Source organism: Bombus fervidus, chromosome 4 (assembly GCF_041682495.2).
Source record: "Bombus fervidus isolate BK054 chromosome 4, iyBomFerv1, whole genome shotgun sequence".
Lineage (NCBI taxonomy): Eukaryota > Metazoa > Arthropoda > Insecta > Hymenoptera > Apidae > Bombus > Bombus fervidus.
The window spans coordinates 17415367-17431790 of record NC_091520.1 but is presented as its reverse complement, the minus strand read 5'-3'; the positions used below and the strand labels follow the sequence as shown (position 1 = coordinate 17431790).

Genomic DNA, 16424 nt, shown 5'->3' with positions numbered 1-16424 from the left:
GAACCATGGTTCTCTTACCGAATGGAACATTCGCAAACAGCTTAATCGAAATTGCAGATCTTTTATAATTAACTGCCAGTTTGGTATCCAAAATATAAATTTTTTAGATTAGAACCTATTTTGATTTTTGTGGAAATTTACTTGTCTTTAATATCTTTTTAGAACAAGTTTTCTACTAAATACTTTTGTCACTATTCTAATTATTTCTGTAATTGTGTAATGCATATTTTCTAAACATGCACGACAATAATAATATTTATAATTCTATTATTTAACAGTTAAAATAATATACTATTTCAATAATGAAAAATTAGATACTAACCAAGAAAATAAAAAAATCGTATTCTGATTCTTTAAACTGATCTACTTTAAAATATCACATAGGTGAAAGAAGATATCAATGTATAGATTTTGAATGATATTTATATTGTTTCACGATTTATAAATCAGATTTGCTAGGGAATTTTACCACTTTATGCCGATATATACAGCTACTAATGAAAATCCCTTCCATTTAACGCATTGTACGTTCTCACTAATACATTACATGCATTAACATAGAAAATTGTTAAACAATTTTAAACAATTTTTTGAGGTCCTGTGTTTAACATAAATTATATACCTTTGAAAAGAATTTTTTTTTTTTGCACTTTTATCCTTTTGCCTTTTTTTCTATTTAATTATAACATTTATAGGTAACAAGTTGGTAAGCCTTATAATCGATATAAGACTATGTCGGAGGTCTTCCCCAATTTTAGACAGAAAGTAATAAAGGTCAAGAATGTATTGAACGCTTATTGTATATAAGGAAGTACGTGAATCCATAATCTGACGCAAGTGAAACAAAATTTGCTTTTGAAGTATTCATTGAAGATATACATACAAAGATAAATAACTTGTTTTCTGAAAGAGTTGTGAAAATGCCGAAGAGTAAGTTGCATGAATATTATATTATTGGATGCGTCCGAAAGTTATGTATGTTCAAGCGTACATAAAGTAATCTCTTATAAAAAGATAAAAAATGAAATAGAATAAGATTTGATCATTTGAAACTTAGTTTTCGGAATATCGAATTTGAAAATCCATTTCATAACTGTAACGTATACAGTTGATGTGGCATTACAAATAAAAATCTGGTCAAGGAACATCGTGTAACAACAAGTTCTTATGTAAAAAATGTAAATAGTGATTTCCTAGTTAAAGTACTCGGTAAAAAATATGGACATGTTATATGGTTCCAGACTATTCAAGTCGCGTAGTTGTATACGAACGATATACGTTACACATTGTTCGATTTCAAATTTAATTTTCTGATATGCTGAACCTTGAATAAATATATTTGTTATTTTATGTGTTCTTTTTATTTTGTCATGAGGAATTATTTCGTGCTCGCTTTTGTGTAACTTTTACGTGCACCCTATATATTACAGTAATAATATATTAAGACAGAAAGCAAATATATTTACATATATTACACAGAAAAAAAGAACAAAAAGTGTCCTAGCAGATGACATTGACATACGCATAACACATTTTTCACAACAACAAACAGATGATCTATGAAATAGTATTACATATTACATATTATATTAATAAGAATATGTTTCCAAGCAAAATCGCAAATTTTGAACGTCTCAGAAATTATTCAGTTTAGAAAATAATTTAATCATAAAAATTGTAAAAAATTCTAACAGTTTGTGATCTTCTACATGGACATAATATGCTGTATTGCATTAGTTCTTTGAGTAATCAAAATTAGTAGCTCCACCATAGTGACCTTATAAATGAGAACTAGTAATGGGTGGTATGAAAGATTTATGACTTCTATCCAAATTGGCGATTTACACTTGGGGCTGTTCCCTTATAAGGCAAAAGATAAATGTATATATATATCGCACAGAAAAGAAGAACCAAAGTCAAAGACCCACATCAATTGACACACAACAAGGGCCAAGTGGTACACCACAGCAAGGGCCAAGTGTTAGACAATGGCAAGGGCCAAGTGTTGGACAATGGCAAGGGCCAAGTGTTATACAATGGCAAGGGCCAAGTGGTACATCACAGCAAGGGCCAAGTGCTACACAACACCAAGGGCCAATTGGTATACCACAGCAAGGGCCAATTGCTAGACAACATCAAGGGCCAATTGTTATACCACAGCAAGGGCCAAGTGCTAGACAACAGCAAGGGCCAATTGTTATACCACAGCAAGGGCCAATTTTTATACCACAGCAAGGGCCAATTTTTATACCACAGCAAGGGCCAATTGTTATACCACAGCAAGGGCCAATTGTTATACCACAGCAAGGGCCAAGTGCTACACAATGGCAAGGGCCAAGTGCTACACAATGGCAAGGGCCAAGTGCTACACAATGGCAAGGGCCAAGTGCTACACAATGGCAAGGGCCAAGTGCTACACAATGGCAAGGGCCAAGTGCTACACAATGGCAAGGGCCAAGTGCTACACAATGGCACGGGCCAATTGTTATACCACAGCAAGGGCCAATTGTTATACCACAGCAAGGGCCAATTGTTATACCACAGCAAGGGCCAAGTGCTAGACAACAGCAAGGGCCAAGTGCTAGACAACATCAAGGGCCAAGTGCTAGACAACAGCAAGGGCCAAGTGCTAGACAACAGCAAGGGCCAAGTGCTAGACAACAGCAAGGGCCAAGTGGTACACCACAGCAAGGGCCAAGTGTTAGACAACAGGAAGGGCCAAGTGGTACACCACAGCAAGGGCCAAGTGGTACACCACAGCAAGGGCCAAGTGGTACACCGCAGCAAGGGCCAAGTGGTACACCGCAGCAAGGGCCAAGTGGTACACCCCAGCAAGGGCCAAGTGGTACACCGCAGCAAGGGCCAAGTGGTACACCGCAGCAAGGGCCAAGTGGTACACCACAGCAAGGGCCAAGTGGTACACCACAGCATGGGCCAAGTGGTACACCACAGCAAGGGCCAAGTGGTACACCACAGCAAGGGCCAAGTGGTACACCACAGCAAGGGCCAAGTGATACACAACAACAACAACAACAATCGGGACATGTTGAACAGAGGCAGGCACTTGTTTCATCAGAGAGACAGGCATGTGATTCAGAACAGCTACAGCAGGTATTGTTCGTACTTTACTGAAGTCAAAATGAAATTGTATGTAGAAATATTAAACGGTAATTTACATTTTACTTGTGTATATTTCTATTTAGCCAACTGGTGTAGTTACCACACTAAAAGTGCTTCCAGAATATTTGCAACAAATATACTGGAATCAGATGCCACTAAAAAATAGTGTAGGAACAACGGGCAAAAAAATTATGGTAGAAACAAACATGTTTAGACTCATCTTTCCTAGAAATTTTGAAACAAATGTTATTCATTATGATGTAGTCATTACACCAGACAAACCAAAATGTTTTTTAAGAACTGTTTTCGAAGAATTTCGAAAAAAACAGTGTCCAAAGAGATATCCTGCATTTGATGGCAGAAAAAATGCATATAGTGCAAATGATCTTCCCTTCGGTGATCAAAGTGTAAGTAAATAGATAATGAGCTTTTATGATTATACATATACACTATTTCTTGGTATCTTGTATATTTTTGTTATATATATGTATGTATATATTATAGAAAGAAGAAGAGATAACTCTTTTTGATAATGAATTCCAAAAGGAAAGAACTTTCAAGATATATTTAAAAAAAGTTGCGTTTCTTGATTTGTCATGGATCAAAAATTTAAAGTATGATGCATTTGAGTCTGACACAAAACAGCAATGTATTCAGGCATTGGATATCATTTTGCGCCATGGACCTGCATCGCAATACGTAACTGTAATTTTTTTAAATAATACAAATCTTATTTATGCAAATATTTGATTTATATACTGTCATATTAATTGCATATAGTAATGATATATAATATATAGTATGTTATATACAATAAATTTAATATTATTAATACATTACTTAACATGTTGATAGGTTGGTAGATCACTTTTTCAAGCACCGGAACCAGGTAAAGTTATTTCATTGACGAATGGTTTAAATTTATGGTATGGTGTATTCCAATCTGCTATAGTTGGATCTAGAGCATATTTGAATGTAGATGGTAATGTATTAACTTAATAATATTATTACCTATTGCTAATTATGTATATAAATTTTTATATGTTTTGTGAATAGTTGCACATAAGGGATTTCCTAAAGAGCAGTCAGTTATTGATTTGATGAAAGAATTATGTCAGAATCCTAAAGCTGGTGCAGTGATGGAGCACCTAACTGCAAGTGACGTAAAATATAATCAAGATAAAATAACGAAATTTTTAAAGGGATTAAAAGTTCAGTATGAATTGCAAGATCAACCTAGCAGTAAAAGAGTTTATGTCATAAATGGATTAGTCGATTGTGCAAGAGAAAACAAATTTACTTTAAAAGATGGAACTATTAATACGGTTGAACAATATTTTTTTCAAACGAAGAAATATCGAATAAAACATCCTGACCTACCTTGTCTTTGGGTAGGATCTAAAAATAGCAGAATTCACGTACCTGCTGAGGTAAATATAAATGAAAAAGAAATATGTCTGTATGATTAAAGTTATTACACCTAAATAATAATTAACGATAACTGTATTCATATTTTACAGTTATGTACAATTATAGCTGGACAAGCTATACGGAGAAAACTGGATGATGTTCAGACTTCTAAAATGATTCGCGAAACAGCAACTGATGCCCAATTACGTAAAGATAAAATTATGAGTGGCGTAGGAAGCTTTTTAAATAATTTTTATAATTGAAAACTGTCAAATCAATATGTTATCATTAAGAAAGTAAACTAAAATATAAATATGTTCACAGTTTGCTAAGATGGATTTGAACGGTCAACCAAGTTTACTGAATGAATTTCATTTCTCTGTACATGGAGAATTTGAAAAAGTGCCAGCAAGAGTTCTTGAAGCTCCCAAGTTACAGTACAAAGACAAACAAGTTAACGTATTAAAGGGAACCTGGAGAGCAGACAAATTTTTAACCCCATGTCATTTGCCAGAAAATTCATGGACTATATTAAATTTAGACAACTACGTGCGTGATTCTGATTTACATTTGTTACACGATAAACTACGGCACTATGGTTAGTACGTTAAAAATAAATTTTCCAACATAATATTTAAAATATTCTTTTATAGTAACATAAAATATTGCTGCTATATTACATTTTAGGTTCATCTCTGAACATGACAATTAACAGGGCACTAACTCCATTCACAAAGTTAAGATTAGAAAATAATATTAGGAACATTATTGCATATTTTGAGGAAAAAAAGAAACAAGAGATAAAATTAGTACTAGTAATACTTCCGAATATAAGCAGTGGTGCTTACAGTAAGTATGGTATTGTTTTATATATATACGAAAGGAAAATTTTTAATAAAATGTTTTATTGACTGTAGGTGTTGTAAAACAAATTTCCGAACTTAAAATAGATGGAGGTGTTGTAACTCAATGTATAAAACAGCAAACTATTAGAAGATTAAATGATTCAACGGTTGGAAATATTTTGTTAAAAATTAATTCAAAGCTTAATGGTGTTAATCACACCTTTGTTTGTTCTTATCGGTAATATTATCTTTTACGTCTTTTATAATATACAGTATCTCATGAAAGTATTTGGATACTCCTAGAAACTTTATATGTATATTATACAAAACATTCTGAAATTTCATTAGTACTATAACGAAATACGACTATAGTGATTATATTTTTAAAATTTGATACGGATCTGAAAATGTATATAGGAGTTACAAAATATGTATTGAAAGCATACACTTCACAAAGATGACCAAAGTGTTTGAACATTCAATTATTCATTATATTAATAGATCACAATACATATATAATGAGACCATCTTTAGCGCTAATTGTCTATTATTTATGCTGCATACTAATTTTTCATGTTTGCAATAAATGTCTTGTACATTTTCGTATTGGTTTCAATGCTATTATGATTACAATAATATCTCATTATAGAGTTAATGAAATTTCAAGAAGTTCCGTACAATGAACATTATATATTCATAAGAACTTTTTGTGATAACTGTTTTCGTGGGCTACTATATGATGTATATTGTGCATTAGCATATATTTGCGTTTTACGTACATAAAGTATTATTTTCTTCAGTCCGCCTTGTTTAGAGCAACCATGCATGATCATTGGTGCAGATGTGACTCATCCATCCCCTGATGCGTCGTCTATACCTTCGATTGCGGCTGTAAGAATCTTCTCTTCATCATCAAATCATCGAATCATGCAAAAACAATGTATATATATATATCTAATAATACCTTAACTTAGGTTGCAGCAAGTTATGATCCCAATGCTTTTCGATATAACGTTGAAATAAGACTTCAGCCGCCGAAAGATGAAATGATACGCGACATGGAACAAATTATGATAATTCACTTGAAACGCTTTTATTCGCTAACAGGATATAAGCCTAAAAAAATAATCGTCTATCGGTAAATGGATTAAAATATTAAGCGATATGTAGGGTTAATGGGTAAATTCAATTATATAGAATATTCTTAACAAATGCTTATTTCCGCGTGTGTAGGGATGGTGTAAGCGATGGACAACTTTTATGGGTGATGCATCATGAATTGGAAGCAATGAAAAGAGCTATAAATTATTTAAACAGAAGTGAAGAGCGTGACATTGCGATCACATTTTTTGTAGTTCAAAAAAGGCATCACATACGTCTTTTTCCGACTGACAGAAGAAATTCCGATGATAGAAACTTTAATGTACAAGCAGGCACAGTCGTTGATACAGAAATTACACATCCAACTTATGTAGATTTTTATCTTGTATCTCATGCTAGCATACAAGTAAGTCCTATTTCTCACATTATATTACATACCGTTAAATGTAGATACATTAATAATTAATAGAAAAAAAAAAAAAACTTATAGGGTACTGCCAGACCTACGAAATACAGATGCATATGTAATGAAAGTCATATGCTGGAAGATGAAATCGAGCAACTTACGTATTATCTTTGTCATATGTTTGCACGATGTACACGATCTGTTAGTTATCCTGCACCTACATACTATGCCCATTTAGCTGCTTTTAGAGCAAGAGCATTAATACACAAGTAAGTTCGTTATATGCATATATATTAATGCCTCTTATATATTTATTATAAAATTAATTTTGTGTGTTTGCAGTGTTAACGTAGATGTTGAAAAGCTCGAAGAGGAGCAGAGAAACAAAATGACTTTAAAAATAACTAAATCTTCACCTATGTTTTTTGTATAAGATGTATATAAAACATGTGATAAAAGAAGATGAAAAAAATGGTTAGACATTATTTTGACTTATCTTAGTTAATACATTTTTAATTTAAGAAATTATCTTCGCTCGCAACGTCTGTTCTACATGAAATGTCAGTTATTTATTTATTTCACGGTTGCTTTATTCATTAGCTACAATGTATAAATTACATATATAAAATTTATCACCACATTATTAAATAATTATTCTTATAATATAAAAATGTTATATATTCATCGTGATAATTAATTCTATTTTAATGTAAAGGACAACTAATATGACTTTCGTGCCGATATTATGGGCTTGAAAGTAATGTCATAAATCATAATAAAGCTTAAAAAGAAATATTGTATTTATTTATATATTTGTGTGAATCTGTTTATATTGTTTAATAGTGCAAACGTAAATTTTATCAATCGATAAAAGGTTAATTTTCTACTATTTCTACATTCCGATAATACGTTAAGTCTTGGTAATGGAGTTTGGATACATTGCGATTCAACATTCGTGTGGCATTTTACAAATTTCGAAGATAACGATTATTGTCCCTGTAAAACATAGAATATGTAGTCTTTAAAAAGGTATGTTAATTTTAATTTATTTAAATATTTCACTTTAGTATATGTAATATTGTACTATGTACATAATGCATTTGTATTTTATATATTAATGTGTATGTTTTCTCTTTCGGATAACTTTTATATCTATCTTTTACCTTTGATAAAAAAGTAAAGATAATAATAAATTTTTCTGTAGAAGGATTAAAATATACAAGTCTAAAGTAACACATATATAAATTACTATACATTTATTTACTAGTAATTATAAAATAGAAACAAATAAATAGTCAAATATACTAAATGTTAAATAAAGTATATTCGAAAGAAAAAGAAAGTATATATTTATCCTTTTCTATGATATTAATCAGAATTGTTTGAAATGGAAGAACAACTAGTAGGGTGCATCGAAAATAGTTATCCTATAGTCTAGTAATAAACAAACGCGCATTGCAACAAAAGGTCATCGTACATATTTCTATTCCCGTTGATATAGTAGAAATCGATTGAAATGTATCACTTTACCATCATCATTGTCATTATCATCGATGTATCATTATCATTAATTTTGTAAATTTAAAAATATTATGCACGTATGTCGTTTAGATGTATTATATAAACAAAATGCTTAGGACAAAGTTTAAGTATTAGAATTAGTTCTTTCAGAACATATAAATCCTATTAAATAAATATGTATGTAACAATATATATATTATATAACAGTACTTTTCATAGTATCATGTAAGAAATCCAATTACTATTCATTAACAGAGGTATAAATATGGATAATAAGAGATATTACATTCATAGGACTTGTTGACTGAATAAAGCTTTGAAAACACGTAGAGTAAATTGCAGTCGTAGTGTAGGAAGAGATCTAAGATTAGAGATCGGTTATTACAGATACAGTTTTCAAAGTTATCATACATGAGACAAAAATTTACAACTTACACAAATCAGTTAAAATCGGTGTAAAAATTTGATGAAATTTCATTGTTATCTTATAAAATAAATTTAACAAGCTTCCATTTCTATAAGAATTTATTAATTGAAATTTTTAAATGAGTTAATTATTTGCGTACACCTCTGCCCTTGTTCCACTTTAATCAATCTTAGTTCTTGTTCATATCTTATTCTTTCACAGTTTCTCACCTTGTTTCTCTTTATCTCGCTTTATTCAGTTTGTTACCTTTTCTTTCGTCCACCCTTTATCCTCTTTCCTTTATATTTTCTCTCTTTTCTCTCCCTTTCTCTTTCTGGTGCTTCTTCCTCTATTCTCTTCCCTTTTCTGTATATAATTTTGCCTCCGTCTGAGGTAGGTCGCTGTTCTCGCGGATGCTTCACGTGACCAGATCGTCTATTGATTCTTGGAGGTGAGGTAGTGCATGCGCCCTCGTGTACGCAATATCTGCTGCCAAGGGGGTATGTGATACGCTGAAAACGCTGCTCGAGTTCCGTTCGCCAACAGAAGTGACGTAAAGGGGCTATCGTTGTATATAGAGACGAAAGGGTGAACGAGGGAAAAGACAGAAAAGGGGAGCCACACGGTCGTAAAATCTCAGTATCTCTTCGTAGGGCGCTCGTGCACGATTCGCTGTAATCGCTATGATTATCATAGTTTTCATGAGGTATGTTTATTTCTGTCTCTCTTCACCTGAAAATCATTGATGTAGTTAGACAGCTTTTTTCAGTAATTTTTTCACGGTTTGTGATTACATATAAAAATTCTTCGGAAAGTTCGATATTACTATTTACTAACGGAAACCGCTGCGATAGAATATTACTTGTTGTATACGTGTCTTCAATTCTTTTATTTATTTCCTTAGTGTTATAGAGATGCTTTTCATTGCACGATGGTCGATCATGCGACGTTCTGCGTGTGTTAAAAATGTGAAAAAGCAAGTCAACGAATGGCATAAAAACCAACGTTTGTCTAAATAAACGCGTGTTATCGTGATCTAAATTCTTGATCAAGATGTACGACAAGATTTCAAGATGTGTTAGCCAGTTTGCTATTTTGTTTCATTGCAGTTTCTAATGCGAAAGTAAACAATATTTCGATGACGTGTCACATTAAACGTTCTCCTTTTACGAGTTGTATTATTTCACAGTGAATCTTTCCAACATCAGAGTTATTCATATATTCCGTTAATTAAAATTTGTTTCTTTTCCCCCTCTATCTCCTCCGTACCAAATTATTACACCATTTTCTATCCTTCTCTATATGTTTTAACGAATATTGAGTTGTTCATATTTAGAATTGAACGTATTGTAATTTTCTATTTTTTGAGCAAAGATTGTTTCCCTTGTAAGTGAGCGTCGCAGAATGTTTCAAGCTCATAAATGAATTGACATTTTTTGTCCGAATACCTATTCACGTAATATATCGTCGTGGAAAGTTCTGGAATAAGAAAAGTTCGTGTTTATACTTATCTAATAACAAGGAGAATTTATTTTTCAAATCAACTAGACTGTACAAAACTTTCGGTTGAAAATATTTTTTACGAACCTCATGATCACCGTTATCTATTTACGTGTAATGATTCATCTTCAACGGCAATGAATGGAATTGACGATTTCTGCTAGATCGTGCGTCAATGAAAAATTGGTGTAACGTAAGAAAATGGACGAGATGATTGAACGATTTTCTATTTTGATTTCAGAAGGCAACTACAATAAAAGTTTAAGGAGACACGTGGACCATGCCAGGTTAAGGGGCGAAGTGGTGACCTAAAACTCATCCTTGGTTCTGACCCTCGATGCTTACGCTACGGTTGGTGTCGACTCATTTCTTGAAGCAGCCATAGGCAGTGCCCTTCGCCTTAGAGAAAGGGCTCGATGCGATGTGCCGTGATAGGGACATGAACCCAAAACTAGTCAAATTAAACGATCTCTTTTTAACATCATATTGGTTGCCAACATCGATTTAAAGTTGCTCGAAGGTTTCGTGCGCGTGTCGACGAAGGATTTTTCTTCGCCGGTCCCTTCTCCTTCGAAAGTTTTCATATTCACCGGTCCTTCTAATTTTCATTATTCGCTTACCCCACACATTGTTCCTTACCCTCTGTTTAACGAATCTCTTCGGTGCGGAATTGAAAATTCGTGACTTGCTGTAAACGTCAACGTCATTATCAACATCGCTATCAACGTCAACGCCACTGTCAACGTTCACGCCATCGTCAACAGCGAAAAATCAAGCTGTCACGGAGAATAAACATAAAATACATCGAAGAAAAAGATTTCATAACGAAGTAAACAAGGTGATACGCAAAGTTTATCGAAGAAAGCTTCATCGAATAAAATACTTTATCATTTCGCTAACTATCATTTCGCACTCAAAAGAATAATATGCAAGATAATTTCGAAGGTACTTTCTTACCAGGTATAACATATCCACTCGGGAAATCGACTGTGAAGGAGAGCAAATAACCAAAAAGTGTAACTTGAAGTAGTATCCAGGCTGAACTCCATTTATTTCAACCTGTGGAGGATCGCGAGGGAGTGTATTGTGAGTTTGCAGTTTTTAACAATTTCTATAGTAAATTTCGGTAAACGTTCAACGACAGACGATTCGTCGTTGATACTATCCGATACACGATCTCAGATAGAGCAATCGTTGTCGTTCTGATGTACATTAAAGAAACGCATGGCATAAAAAGTTTATCGATCAACCTACTCTTGAGAGATTGAATATCGCAAAGTCCATTGTTCGATCGGTATCGAATTCTCATCGATAGAGGCATATTGTCTTCCGTTAGATTTATCGTGAAACGCAACTTTGCAGTAGACGGTAAAGAGTTAAAAATTACACAGTTGCTAGCTCAACAACATAAAAGTATACTTTATTCGTTCGATATTGGTAAACTAGCTTAATAGAGACAAAAAAAAAAAATTGTCAATTTAATCAGTGCGGCGGCGGTGGCGGCGGCTCGCGTTGTAGACAAAGTGGGATGAGACGTCCTCAGCAAGATCATCACCATCTCCACAGCAACCACCACCACCATCATCATCATCATCATCATCATCATTACTATCATCAGCAACACCACCACCATCATCATGGATCTTCGTCGAGTCCTACACGATCTCTGCAAGTTCACGGTAATTTCCTCTAAGTACGTTTCACCTTTTTTCAAATGTCAATAATTTATGAGGAAATTCAATTATTTTCAAGGACGAATCCCGTTTAGCGAAAGTGAAACGCGTTCTGACAGTATCGTTATTAAGACGTAACACAGGATCTACGAGGGTCTTTGGTGCTCGGTTAGATTCGATCGAGCCATACCTCGACACCGGTGTGCCTTTTGTGGTGCACCGATTGTGTAATTATATCGAAGCTCATGGATTCCGTGTTCCGTCTGTCCGGTGGAAGTCCAAGACTGGCAGAAAGATTGAGGGCCGCGTTTGAGAGAAGAGGAGATGCTGACTTAGAAACAGCAGCCTGTCCCCCGACTGCGGCAACGCTTCTTCGCCAGTATCTAAAAGAATTACCACAACCTGTTGTACCGTCAACCCTTGTAGCTAGGCTATTGTCCATTCATGCCCGTAAGCATCCGTTACTTTAATTATCCTAGCACGCTGCCCTTTTACTTTTCCTTCTTCTTTTTATGCAACATGCTCATTTGAAAAGAAAAAATCATAAACCATTTGTTCACAGAGAATTATGCTAAGGATCATGACTGTTGGATTAATTTAACGAAAGAGCTACTGTCAACTCTGCCAATCTCCCACTATCGTTTGCATGGTTACTTGGCTCTTTATGTAAGCAAGTACGAAGCTAAACATGGACGTAATGCCGGCAGTATTCGCCCCTGTAATTCTACCTCATGTTCCACCTGCTACCACCCTTCTTCGTGATATCTTAGTCGAAGTATCTGTGCTTTTTCCAGATTGGTAAGTTCCATATATATACCTTTTTACTTACCTTTTTTAAGTGCATGCATTTGCTGTAAGATGTAGACACGTTAAATTGGAATCAAATGGAAACCTGTTAAATCTGTGAAATAAATATCGCGATAACCAACTTTGTGACCCAATGCCAGATTTCGACTATATAGGCCATACGATTATTGACCATAAATACGCATAAACCGCATTGTCTTGATTCGACAGTTATATTTTCAATTAATTCTGACCAATAAAAAGAAAGATAAAGACAAGATAAGTTTAAAATACACGTAATTTTAATTATAAGAGAATGTAATTCCGAAGCAATTATAAATCGCGTTATTATCAGTGTTATCTCATAAAGAAATCCAATCGGTCGGCTTGCAATTACATGTTAACACGTCTTTAAACTCTTGGCTCATATTCGATCGCGTGTATAGTTCTATTTCTTACGGTTCTACGTACAAATAATATATATATGTCGGAGATGAAAGGACAACGGGGTCCCCCGTTGGAATTACTTGGAAAAACCTCAATAGCATTCAGGAAATAACCCAGACACAGTCATTCGATACTTGAGACAATGAGCTTAGGCTCGAGGCGACAACCGGTCGCCGAGCGTAGCCACGGTCACGGGATGAACGTTCCACCTAACAGAATAGTGCCAATATTATGAGACACACGTTGTGTTAACAATCAAATCCCGGGCAGGAGCAATGTCGCAGCTACGCGGGTCTGCCTAGCAACGGTGGCTGCAGTTTTGTTGGTATCCCGGGCCAACGTTCAACAAAGCGAACGCGATCGTAAGGAGAGGAAAATTTCCATCAGTCAATTATTCTTGCGATCTCCTTGGAGAGTTACACATCGTCTTGAGAGCAGTATATACCGAGCGTCACAGCGAACGTTACTTTTGTGCATAAAATTCTATTCTGAGTTTAACTAAGAATTAGCCCGTGGACCGTGGATTCGCTATATCGAACCTAAGGTCATTGCCATTAGCGTCTAGTTACCGCGGTCACTGGTCGATCTTATACCATCTGTATCCGTGATAATAAACGCTATCTTGATTGTGCAACAACGATGAACAATCCAGGAGAGGATTCTTTACATGCCCCTAACCCAAGCCCCAACGTCAACCCGACATATATATATTTAATAATGAGTAATTTATTAATGTAAGTACTTTCATCTTTTACGCAAAAAGAAAAAAAAATAAAACAGTAACGGTGTTTTTTTTATGTTTATTTCCATACATATAACGACGAGTTTGTTACATGCAAGTCAAAAGAAATATTTTTATTCCAGACTCGAAAACTTAAAAATTTCTGTAACCCTTTGTCTCTTTCTCATCAAATTCAAACATTAATTGCAAATATATACATAAATTTTGCCTTATTTTATATGTATGAAATATCCTTAACATTGAATTTAGTCGTACTAAACAGTACATTGTACAGTTGAATAACATGAACCGCGTGACTGGATGATCTCTTCAGGTTAAATTGAGGAACTACGCACTTTAGTGGTAAAGTTAAAATAATTTTAGCTAAAATATCTGGGTAAAGTATGGAAGAAAGAATTGGAACTAATTCATGAATTATCTGTCATAAATTATAAATCATCGTTGGGATCGACGAAGTCATTGTTAGGGGTGTGACATACGAAATGTCACAGACGAAATCCGACTAAACAAAGCGATAAGATAGTGAGATTCCAAGAGCCTTGGCATGAGTGACCATCGGGATAACATCCGGTCGCTTTATCCGTTCTCAGAAATATATGATCGAAGCTTTTAGCCACTCCTACGAATAAAAGAATTTAAATACTCCCCCTAAAATCATCCAAGTCAGTCTTGAACAGTCACGCCTAGAGCTCGGAAGTGTACTGCAAACAACGAAGAAAATAAAGTTTCTTTTTTTTTTTCTTAAATTTCTTTTTTATTTTACGTGACAAGGGCATCGTTGGAACCACTGGGTATCGAGCTATTATCGCTGCCATGTAAATTACAAAGTCTCATTTATTAGATAAAAGTATTTTATATCGTCTTAAAAGAGTAGGATTCGTATCGGAACTATACCCATAAGTTAATCTCGATATTGCTAGTGACAAGCTCCAAACCGGTTTCGAAGGGTTTGTTTCTTCCGGTGTAGCATAGGAAAGCAGCCACTGTAGTGGTTTCTGTGTAGTTTAGCACGTGAAGCATTGCAACAGAGCTATGGAGTTTGGGTGAAATTCCTATGTTAATTATGGTCAATTTTACGAACGCGTAATCAGTGCCGACAAACATGAGCCAACGGGAATATGGATAAAGAAAGAGTTTCCATTTGATCGATTCTCGTACCTGTGGCGAAAATAACGTCGTTACATTGTCGAATCTGAATATGTTTCCATGGGACAGCGAGAAAAATCTCACCAGGAAAGCACAATAAAATGCATACTGACGTGACCTACCTCGTGGTTGGCGTTCTCAAAGGCATTTCTCTCTAACGCTGTTCGATCACAGTCCGCCGTACTTTTTTTCTCTTGTTGAAAGAACGACTCGACTCGCTCGAGTATGTAACATTTCAATTTCCCAACGATGCATTGGGTGCTGCCAGACAAGTTGTATCTAAACAAAAATATGAAATTTCGTAGCATGGTACTGTTTTATTTACATCTTAATATTTTAGAATTAAAATTAAAAAAAATTATGTTTCATTTGATTTTTAAAACTTTCGTATATCTATTCTTACTATAGTTTTTAATACCACTTATTTGGTATCTACATATTAATTTTTCAAATGTTATATAAAGGTATTATGAACTTCTCTCTTACTCTTTCTTTCGATACACTTTTACTTTTAATTATTTTACGTTTCGATTATTTCGTTCAACATGGTTAATTTTTTGTACATTCTGATCGAAGCGGTCCTCACTGGCGTTCCAATGGAATTTTCCAATCCCTCGCGTATAACGAAGGATAAAGTAGCGTGTGTAAAAATAGGAATGTTACAATATGTATAACAAGATTGACGACTTTAATTTCGTAAAGCATAACTATTTTTGTAATTGTGTAATGCATATTTTCTAAACATGCACGACAATAATAATATTTACAATTCTATTATTTAACAGTTAAAATAATATACTATTTCAATAATGAAAAATTAGATACTAACCAAGAAAATAAAAAAATCGTATTTTGATTCTTTAAACTGATCTACTTTAAAATATCACATAGGTGAAAGAAGATATCAATGTATAGATTTTGAATGATATTTATATTGTTTCACGATTTATAAATCAGATTTGCTAGGGAATTTTACCACTTTATGCCGATAGATACAACTACTAATGAAAATCCCTTCCATTTAACGCATTGTACGTTCTCACTAATACATTACATGCATTAACATAGAAAATTGTTAAACAGTTTTAAACAATTTTTTGAGGTCCTGTGTTTAACATAAATTATATACCATTGAAAAGAATTTTTTTTTGCACTTTTATCCTTTTGTCTGTTTTTCTATTTAATTATAACATTTATAGGTAACAAGTTGGTAAGCCTTATAATCGATATAAGACTATGTCGTAGGTCTTCCCCAACTTCAGACAGAAAGTTACAAAGGTCAAGAACGTGTTGGATGCCTGTTGTATATAAGGAAGTACGT

General features: G+C 34.0%; 3 protein-coding genes and 2 long non-coding RNA genes across 5 annotated transcripts; 4 read left to right on the top strand and 1 right to left on the bottom strand.

Annotated features, from left to right (window-relative positions):
• Window positions 1-276: 276 nt before the first annotated feature.
• LOC141445745 (uncharacterized) lies at window positions 277-3434 on the top strand. The gene is made up of 4 exons (XM_074111691.1): window positions 277-930; window positions 1901-2314; window positions 2388-3111; window positions 3204-3434. Exons 1-4 carry the CDS (start codon window positions 921-923, stop codon window positions 3214-3216), a joined length of 1161 nt encoding a protein of 386 aa, XP_073967792.1. The 5' UTR covers window positions 277-920; the 3' UTR covers window positions 3217-3434.
• On the top strand, window positions 3213-7743 carry LOC139986439 (protein argonaute-2-like). Its single transcript, XM_072001773.2, has 13 exons — window positions 3213-3527; window positions 3625-3825; window positions 3976-4102; window positions 4177-4550; window positions 4641-4760; window positions 4855-5128; window positions 5218-5379; window positions 5448-5613; window positions 6176-6266; window positions 6350-6513; window positions 6609-6882; window positions 6967-7151; window positions 7225-7743. Exons 1-13 carry the CDS (start codon window positions 3270-3272, stop codon window positions 7313-7315), a joined length of 2487 nt encoding a protein of 828 aa, XP_071857874.1. The 5' UTR covers window positions 3213-3269; the 3' UTR covers window positions 7316-7743.
• Window positions 7667-9251, bottom strand: LOC139986498 (uncharacterized). Its single transcript, XR_011799650.1, has 2 exons — window positions 8839-9251; window positions 7667-8764 (listed from the first exon to the last, which is right to left on the bottom strand). It is a non-coding gene; the product is annotated as an uncharacterized lncRNA (long non-coding RNA).
• A 59-nt stretch (window positions 9252-9310) lies between these two features.
• LOC139986495 (uncharacterized) lies at window positions 9311-11890 on the top strand. Its single transcript, XR_011799646.2, has 4 exons — window positions 9311-9515; window positions 10551-11147; window positions 11270-11395; window positions 11796-11890. It is a non-coding gene; the product is annotated as an uncharacterized lncRNA (long non-coding RNA).
• A 111-nt stretch (window positions 11891-12001) lies between these two features.
• Window positions 12002-16418, top strand: LOC141445743 (rho GTPase-activating protein gacY-like). The gene is made up of 3 exons (XM_074111688.1): window positions 12002-12432; window positions 12545-12780; window positions 16349-16418. Exons 1-2 carry the CDS (start codon window positions 12228-12230, stop codon window positions 12742-12744), a joined length of 405 nt encoding a protein of 134 aa, XP_073967789.1. The 5' UTR covers window positions 12002-12227; the 3' UTR covers window positions 12745-12780; window positions 16349-16418.
• The last annotated feature ends 6 nt before the right edge of the window (window positions 16419-16424 follow it).